The following is a 9,815-nucleotide window of genomic DNA, read 5'->3' on the forward strand; positions in this document are numbered from 1 at the left end:
GTGGTGACTCATCAGCAAAAGCAAGGAGGAATCTTCTAGCAGTGGGAGGAGTTCTATAACAGCTCCGCCACTTTATCCAGGCGAGTCATTGCTGCTCTCGGCAGTTTACAAATCCAGCTGCCGCCTCTCCAACTATCCAGCAGGCTTGAAATGTTAGGCTGGAACACCCAGCCTGACTGTTAGAAAGGGCATCATGTTTCAGTGAAGGAACCATATATATTTCTTAGAACTGAACTTTCGGATCTTATCCTGCGGATTTAAATGATCAATGAATTGAATCAGGCATAAAGAACGGTGAACTATTTTTAAAGGTGCGATGAATGTGGAGCGCCTCGCTGAAAGCGGAAGACCACAAGCGAATTGTGACATGGCTGCTTCCAGTTTCCCGTTGCTGAGGGCGGCGGAAAGCAGAGAGCGGCTGGAAAACACGGCGAGCGACTCCTCTGACACCGAGGCTGCAGGTAATGGGTGAATCGGGTTGCTTTTGCTGATACAATAAGTGCTGCGAAGGGGGAAACTAACTTATGAGCTATTTTTGGTATCAAATTTTCCGAATAATGTCTGTCGATAACTAGTGCATGAGGAAAAGTAAAACTCACATTGAACTGAAACTGCTTTCCCCCGCCTCGGATTCTTCATTGCATAATGAACCAAGATAAAGGCATCATCGAAAGATAAAAGCTGTCATAATTAAACCTCTTAAATGTTAATATTTAACACAGGCGTGGGTAGACTGACGGAATAAAACACGTTTACGTGTTGCCCATCAGACTGCCTTTTCCGGCCTGTTTATGAATGGATTATTGATCAAAGTATTTGCCTGTAACAATTGTATGACAAATTGACAAGGTTTTGTGCTATAAGCACTCAGCATAAAAATTGATGTTAACTATTTATAAGCTAGCGTTAACTTTACGTGACATATTTTCCCCTCCACCATAATGCACGCCTGTCGCAAGCGTAAGACCAATATTAACAATAATGGCAGTTAGTCAATGAAAATCAATGCCGGTCACTCATTACTATTACCCACCTCGCTCATGTGTCACTCTTGTACTCCTGGTGCGACTTGTTTACCATAATAAATTGTTCTTAAAAATGCAATATTGGACGATTTTGTCCTTATTATAAGTAAAGACATGTTGCCGGCTGGTTCAGTGTGCTGTGAAAAAGTTACATACTTTGATCGTGTTTAACAGATAAAGATAAATTGATGCAAAACAAAACGGAAGATTGTGGTACTGATGACCCATCCAAGAAGAAAAGGCAGCGGCGTCAAAGAACGCATTTCACCAGTCAGCAGCTGCAGGAGCTGGAAGCGACCTTCCAGCGGAACCGCTATCCCGACATGTCAATGAGGGAGGAAATCGCCGTTTGGACGAACCTTACCGAGGCCAGGGTCAGAGTGAGTACTCTCAATTTCTTCATCAGTCCTATTTATGTCTATTTTTAAAACTACCGAATAAACTGCATGTACTACAAATTCACTTCCATAACTGATGCTACACTTCACTGTAAACATCTCACGTGTTTACTTGTCATCCCGCATTTATGGTGTAGCTAAACAGTCAAGATGGGTGGAACTCCGAACTTTAGAACTGGCCTAATCCGTACTTGATGAAATTGATGTCACTTGGATATAAGCAAGACCAAATGAGCATTCAGACCTTCTCTTGGGAATGAAGATCGATGAGCACCAATATTATAATCCACATAGAATAATTACAGCATGCATCTCGCCTTTTAAATGAGCCCGTGCGTTTGCCGCTGGAACTCCGTTGACTGGTAACCAGACAAGTTGTAATATGTAGCTGAAGATTGCCATGTCAGCTGTACAGATGGGAGAACTGGCTGTCAGGGAATGTCTGTGTATTCCTACTGAGCTCACGGCGGTTACATCGATTGCCAGGGAAACAACCCCTGTGTGTTGCAAGCGAGTAATGAGCACCTCTTGCATTTCACGGTGTTTTCACGTGCAAGATTGACAATAACCCTCATTGTCTGGCACTTTACAGACTGTGAAATTAGACCCTAGTGCTTTGTAAGTTTTGCCAACCTTGCAATTACGAAACTTTATAGAATTCCCCAAGACAAATATTTACCAGTGAATCTGAATGTCGAATTATATTAATTTTACAAGAACAGTGTAACTGCCGTTGTTTTAAAATGCCATGCCTAATTATGCAATAATTGAATTCTTTTGCAAAAAAGCAATTTTCCAGAACCATGAGAAAGGCTAGTACTAAACAATATTACAAGAATAGTATAATTGCTGTAGTTTTAAAAATCGTTCCTAATTATGCAATTGAATCATTTTCACTGTTTATACAACTGACTAGAAGAGCCATGAGAAATGCTAGTACTGACAATCACAGCCTTGCCCACCTTTCATACATGCTGAGAAATTATGACCATAACTGAAAATCGGGCGGGTGATCCTAATAACTACGTTTCCTCCTGGCAAGCAATCATTATTAAAAGTAATGAATTTCTCCGGAGAATATTGATTCTCGATCAACTTTGCCTTTTCTTCCTGGAAATAAAACGCGTCCAATCAACTTGACGATGAATTTAAGCAATTGTTGCTGGGAGTATTAACGATAAATATTTCAGTATCTTTTATCAGAGAGATCACGATTTTTTGCAGTATATTCCTGGCAGGTTTCAGAGCAGGACATTGGGTTGATCCTGAAACGGCCGAATCCATTACCGTGCTACTACTTCCCCCAACTCCCCCCCCCCCGCCCACCCCCGTCATTTCCAGCGCGCCCGCACTTCAGTGAAATTCTGAATTGATCATTTTGAATCTTCTCACATTGAATGCTCACTATAAACCGATAAAATCGCAGACAGTAAAAAAGAAAGCCTTCGGGATAAACGGAAACTTGACAAGAGCGGATGGCTTAGATTTTTTCGTCGCATGGACAGTTGAATTGCGTAAAATTAAACTGCAATTACTCGACTTCTACTTACACCTGAAATTTTCAGATTGATTGACTTCTCGTGGATAATTACATTATTTTATTTTCATATATAGTATGTGTTATGTCTGTTCTTAATCCTGAAGCATTAAACGTCAAAGTGGAGCAGTATAATGTTCGTTTTTTTTAACGAGCCAGCTCGTTGTTTCTGCCATTTAGATAGTTTAAATAGAAGAAGCAGTTTCCCGCCTCTTGTTACTCCATGTCTGCGTGAAGCATGTATGAATGCAAACATACCCGTGCTAGTTGTTTTTAATCTTATCACTGCCTTCCACTACAGGTTTGGTTCAAGAACCGCAGAGCAAAGTGGAGAAAAAGGGAACGGAACCAGCAGGTGGATTTGTGTAAAAATGGATTTATGCCACAGTTTAACGGCCTGATGCAGCCCTACGACGATATGTACACCAGTTATAGCTATAACAACTGGGCGGCGAAGAGCTTAGCCCCGGGCCCGTTGTCCTCCAAGAGCTTCCCATTTCTCAGTTCAATGAACCCATTATCTTCTCAGTCTATGTTCTCCGCTCCAAGCACCATCTCCTCCATGACAATGCAATCTACAATGGTGCATTCGGCTGTACCAGGGATGCCCGGCTCCAGCCTTAGTAACATTAATAATCTCAACAGTTCCTCTCTCAATTCGGCCATGTCCTCGGCTGCCTGCCCTTACGCGCCACCGACTCCTCCTTATGTTTACCGGGACACTTGTAACCCAGGCCTTGCCGGTCTCAGACTGAAACCGAAACAGCACAGCGGCTTCGGATACAGCAGTTTGCAAAATCCAGGGTCAAGTCTTAATGCATGCCAATATGCAGTTGATAGGCCCGTGTAACACGCAAAAATAACTGGATATTTGATGTAGACTCACGGCAGATGAAACAAAAGGCTTCAGTGAAATGTTACTGCAATCTCTTGATGGTGCGCGCCGGTTGCCAGTTGCCACTCTCTTGGATTTCAATCATCATTCTGTTCAATTCCCAGCGAAAGAAAAATATTTAATTGCAAGATATTGAGGAGTTTTTAAATTGATTGGGTACTGCAGTCTGGTATCCGTGAAAGATTTTTTAAGCTTGAGTTTACTATTAATATTGAACATTTGAAAGTGGATTTGTGTATATATAGAAATTGATTCTATTATTGTTACATGTTGCAATACGTTGATAAATATAATTTTTAAAAAAATGTTTAAACAAAAATTTGCATGTTTATTGCTGTAATCCAGATGAAGGAATGTTTTAAATTACGTCCATTCCTAACTCCACAGCAAAGTAAACCTACCTCTAGTCTGGGATTATTTCACCCCGAAAGAAAGTAGCTCCATTTTTAAGCATGCCATAAAAATGACTGTGCTTTGCATAGACTTGCTTTATCTGAATAGATTTTTAAACAACAAAACCCAAACGGAGAGTATAAATACTATCTACGTAAGTTTTTAAAACTGAACTATCTTTGCTATTTCTCCACTTTTTGGTCAATATCAGAAACAACGACCGATTTATCTTCCACGCGGCATGTCGGAAGCAGGGTTGTACAGTGTAGATTGCCATAATAAAATCTGAAAATATACAACAGGAAATTATCTGGATTAATTGATTTCTCTTCAGCCCCGTCCCTTAGAAACAATGTTGAAGGTGTAGTTAATCATAATCGTGGCTGCTCTCCACTTGGCTCTGATTCAGTAAGGCCGTCTTTGATGGCACCACAGCATTAGGCTGTTTCTACTCTAATTGTGGTGAACAGTTTGCTCTAGTATCATTAAATTCCATTTATGCATTTCACAGACAGTTGTAATTTTGTACCGTATTTTACCAACAGAAAGCTTTGAAATATTTATTTCACCTCACGCCTTGGAAAATGATATCAATTTGCACATGTGTAAAGATATAGCCGTGACTGAGTAATAGCGAGTCCAATCTCAAAAATATGCAATGCTTTGAAAAGTCCACTAGTCCTTTAACAACAGTCAAAACTCCTCTCTCCCCCAGCCCACCCAAAAAAAAGCCTGAGAAAAAAATTGGGATTCCAACAATTTACTATATTAACATGTAAATTGGAATTGCAGCGAGGTGGATGAAATACACCCAAGTTCCTTGAAGCTTTATGATTGAAAATGGTGTTGAATTATTAAGTGCAGTTCCGATTACAATATGTAAGGCGCAGATCGTGCTTTGTCGTTGTAAGTAATAAAGAGAGGCCGTGTACAATCTAGTTTTAACGACGATATCTGACAAAAAAGCACGGTTTATGAGTAGTGTTGGTGTAGAGAAATGATATGTTCCACCTCATATATCCATGTCAAATTTTACCGTGTGTAAAGTCACATTCAAACAGTTCACACCAACCACTCCCTACCCCCTACCCCTCCGCACCCACCATCCTCCTCCCAGCCCCCGCCTACCAGCATTTCCCCTATTGAATTCGGTTCATTAGTTTGGGGCCATGCAGACTAATATAAGCACGTTCTTCTTATTGCCGTTATTATTAAACCACGCAGTTCGTTGGGTTGTTTGCAGTTTTCTAATCCATCTTATTACCACTATTCAATACAAAAAAAGTACTGGCGAATCTGTTCCATTTCCTAATCACGGATAAAACTGGCCTGAATATTATTATTGCATTAAAATTACGTTTGTAATTATTTATGAAAGGAAATTTGCAGCGGGTGCTGAAAACCTTGAGCTTTGAGTATAATATATATTGATGCGTTATTTATAAAGTTGCCGTGGAGTCGCATGTATATTAGACGTGTGTGTGTTTTTTTTAAACATCCAGGTCTGGACAGAGGTTCTTGACTTATAACCAGTCTGGAAAAGTAACCCAAGGTTTGTTAAGATTGCTGCTTGGACTAGTTACAGGCTGCCACAGAATCCAGTAACAATTAACATGGCTAGGAGGTAAAGGGACAGCGGGCTCATTATTAAGAGGTTAAAGCTTTAAAATGGCCAAACCAAATGAAAAGTGTGGGGGTGGGGGGAGAGGAGAGGCGAGATGAGTGACATAAATCCCAAACTCCCCAGAGAAAGACACCTGATTTTTTTTTCAGAGATTGGATTTCAGCTTGCAGTGTAGAGGCAAACGTTTAGGAAATTAAGTTTAAGGTTGTGGTGAAGTGGCGGCTGTGGGGAAAGGCTGGGGGTGGGGTAGGGGACAGCGGGTTAGTCGGGAAAGAGTTTACAAACCAGCTGTGAAGGATTACTGGCTGTCGGCGCCAGTTCGAAATGTTTCTGTTAAAATAGTGTCCGAGCGGCGTCGGCCTTCAGAAGCAGGCGAAGGATCGTTACCTCAACGTGCACACCGGGTGAGTGAACAACTTTACAGTGCACTCTGTCTCTCCCCACTCCCCCCAGAAAAGTGTGGTATAAAGCTAAGGTTTAAATTCTTTATTTTCTTTTCCATTTACTTTACATTTTAATTATTTGCCTACAGCTTCACATAAGTTCTCCGAGTTTCCTCCTCGCTTAGTTTTCAATTCAGCGAGCAGCGACACCACAGCGTTTTCAATTTCAAATCGCTAACACAGGCTACTTTCTCAAATCCTGACTCCCTATAAAGTTAGATTGACACAGAGATGTGTAAAATCTTGATTACTGTACAGCGAAGGGGGGCGGGGTGGGGAATATTTTTCAAAGCGTTAAACTGGCGGCAATGAAAGTTGGAACTGAACCGTTCAGAATCGGTGTCCACGTTAGTTTCAATGGGGGAAAAGGTTTCAGAAATAACGCCTGGCATTTTAGTGAAATTCTTCGAATTGTTCACAATGACAGGTTGTCTGAAGGACAAACAGCCAGGCTTCCAATACGAGCCGAAACTTCCTTTGAGCTGACAAGGCCGTGTGGTTTTCCCAAGTACCCTATAAATTATGAATTTATAACAGCGTCATAGTTTGATCTTTTCGATTGAGATTATTGTTGTAAAACTTGGCGGCGTTATTTGCTGGATGTAACTGTACCTTAGCACGAATCAGAACCCGCTGTTTATGTATTATTTGTGCCCCATTTCGACTGCCTCTTGAAAGGAGAGGTTTATAGTACAACTATTTTAATTTGTTTTATAAGCGTTGACTGATACTGGCATGCAGACATTTGTAAAGAGACGGATTCAGAAGCCATTTTAAAAAAAATCGTAATTATGATTTATTTCTGATTGTTAATAGTTTGTACAAAACCACTATTAATTAAACGCTGTGCCTGAATGTTTCCTTCTGGAAAACGGTATTATGATTGTGTTGAACGTTTGGCAATACAGATTCAAGTTTAGTGTTGTCACTGCGCATGACTGCTTGTTTCCATATTTCTATGTTTGCAATATTTTCTAACATAACAATCAAAATCAAACAATGCATAACGTTTTGGGATCCGATGCTGTTAGTTCCAAATAAAAATAACACGAATGGTGCTGTTTGTAAATATAGGTAAACTTCAATAAATCTGAAATGAAACCGTGTTGACAATATGCGGCCGTCTTTCACTTTCGCCCGTTGATTGTAACCACGTTCTATCTACGCAGTACATTTAGACTGTGTTAGAAGTGAGGACTTCGTTAAATCAATTACTGGTAAAAGCAAAATGTTTCTGGAAGTTACAGGAAATAATTACCAGACAATTGCAAAGTTGTAGTACAGAGATGTGTCTTCCGCTGGGTTAACGATTTGAAAGTGGACCGGGGACATGAACGTTATATGTTCGGTAAGCATTAGTAACATTTTGCAACGCGCTTCTAAATTTGGCCAGCACCAAAGACAAAGCAAAACCTGGGCAAAACTGAGGGCGTGGGTAAGTTAAAGGGTGCAAGTAAATTTAAAACAACCCAAACCAAAGTGCTCCCCCGAGGAATATCTACTTGTTTTCAAACTACGGTTATTTATTTTGCTTGCTTTAAAATCCTTTAACTGTATTCAGTTACGAACCCAACGTAGTAGACGTTGCAGGTACTGGAAATGTTTTCGAAATCGCCTTATTCATCAGCTGGTACGTGAGAGTTGAGTCCACAAATATTTCTTGACATTTCTGGACCGTTTTCTCCCCCGGTTAGTCGCTCCCTTTTTCATGATCTATTGTATCCAAACAGCACTTTTAAAATTATTTGAATTGGAAGAACCGAATCACAACTGGTTTGGGATTGAATTTTTAATCTAATTTAATCAAAATTTGCGTATTAAAAGCGGGCGGGGTAAATAGTAATGCCTAGGGACTTCCCGACGGTTATACTTTGCTGTCGAAGTATGAGAAATCACCGTAATACTAAATGTGCATCCCAGAGAGATCCTGAGAATGGATCATTTTGCAGACTCTCCGCAATTTTTAATATACTGATTGGTTAGAAAATGACGCTCTGAATTTTTATTTGGGGCAAATTACCTTTGCTGTACTCCAATCCTACCGTGATATTTATCATTGATATGGTTACCATTCAAAACAGAGTCATGTGTTTGCGCATAGTTCTCAAGAAGCTCGTACTGAAATATTCGGAAAATTATAAATATTTAACTTCTCCTCCTCAATGCACCGGAAATAATCACGGTAACAAATTAGACTGCTATAATTGTGTTCGCTTTTTATCGAGATAATTTCATTCATATTATTAAGGGCTCAATCTTTTAAAAGTCTTAAAGAATCACGATTGTTGAAATTACAAGGTATGATGCATGCACTCCGTTACGTTTTTTGCATTGAATGCAAAAGCTGCATCTGCACCTGCCAACTCCATTTTATTTCTTGGCAACACACACAAAATGCTGGAGGAACCCAGCAGGCCAGGCAGTGTCTATGGGGAAAAAAAGTACAGTCGACGTTTCGGGCCGAGTCATCGACTGTATTTTCTTTGTTTCCATAGACGCTGCCTGGCCTGCTGAGCTCCTCCAGCATTTTGTGTGTGTTGCTTGAATTTCCAGCATCTGCAGATTTTCTCTTGTTTGTCGTTTTAGTGCGATTTAATTTATTAAACCCACTACCAGATATTCAAGAATTATAATACATTCCCGACATCAAGCAACCCACAATCGATTTGATAGTGCAATTAAAGTTGGAACTACTAAATATCTGCACATTCAATTGATAAAATATCTCTTGTAATCCCCTAAACTAAAATACTGTGTGTGTGTGGGGAGGGGGGGGGGGGGGGGAACTAAACGATCTATTGTAATTATTTTAAGATTGCGGTGCCTTTCATCAAAGACAAGCATTTTCTGGCTTGCCTTCGATAAAGCATCTTGAATGCACTGGCCACGCGGCTATATGCAGCTGTTAATACTTTTCTCAGTGGCGCGGAATAAGGAAACGTGGTCGAAATGGAAACTGGTGGAGCTTATTATCAATCCTGATGCAGGGTTTCCACGCGAAACGTCGCCAACTCCCTTCTCGTCTTCCACCTCGACCTAGTGAGTTCCACCTGCAGATTTGTTATCAGCACCGTTCGTTGCGTCCTCAGCTCTAAATCGCAAGGATATGACTTAGTATTTCAAGTGCGTAGGATGCTAACTAGTTTCAACATTGTAATACACGAATCCAAGTAATATAGTTAGAAATGGTGAAATATTACATTTTCTGTCCCCTACCTTTCCTGTATAATGTAGCGTCCCTGCTTCCTTCCAAACCGAACATTAACTACAACTTGGATTTGTATATTAATATTAACGAAGTCAAACGCCCCAAGCCATCTCACAGAAATGAAATCTGGCAAAATTAACTGTAAGTAACTGGTCGAACGCGTGAAAAAAAGAGCACGATTATTGTATTAAAACTATTTTCTCTTCTAAAGCAACACCGCGTTTGAATTCCTGAAGTTTGCAGGTGTCCACTTCTATTGCCGGTGGGTTTTCACTTTTTCCCCATGCAGTTC

At 40.4% G+C, this 9,815-nt stretch overlaps 1 protein-coding gene across 1 annotated transcript; it reads left to right on the plus strand.

The window, feature by feature from the left end:
* Nucleotides 1-310: 310 nt before the first annotated feature.
* On the plus strand, nucleotides 311-3,994 carry pitx1 (paired-like homeodomain 1). The gene is made up of 3 exons (XM_059989865.1): nucleotides 311-461; nucleotides 1,200-1,405; nucleotides 3,262-3,994. The coding sequence occupies exons 1-3, from the start codon at nucleotides 317-319 to the stop codon at nucleotides 3,808-3,810; spliced, it is 900 nt and encodes a 299-aa protein (XP_059845848.1). The 5' UTR covers nucleotides 311-316; the 3' UTR covers nucleotides 3,811-3,994.
* Nucleotides 3,995-9,815: the final 5,821 nt, after the last annotated feature.

This window comes from Hypanus sabinus, chromosome 15, assembly GCF_030144855.1.
Source record: "Hypanus sabinus isolate sHypSab1 chromosome 15, sHypSab1.hap1, whole genome shotgun sequence".
Taxonomy (NCBI): Eukaryota; Metazoa; Chordata; class Chondrichthyes; order Myliobatiformes; family Dasyatidae; genus Hypanus; species Hypanus sabinus.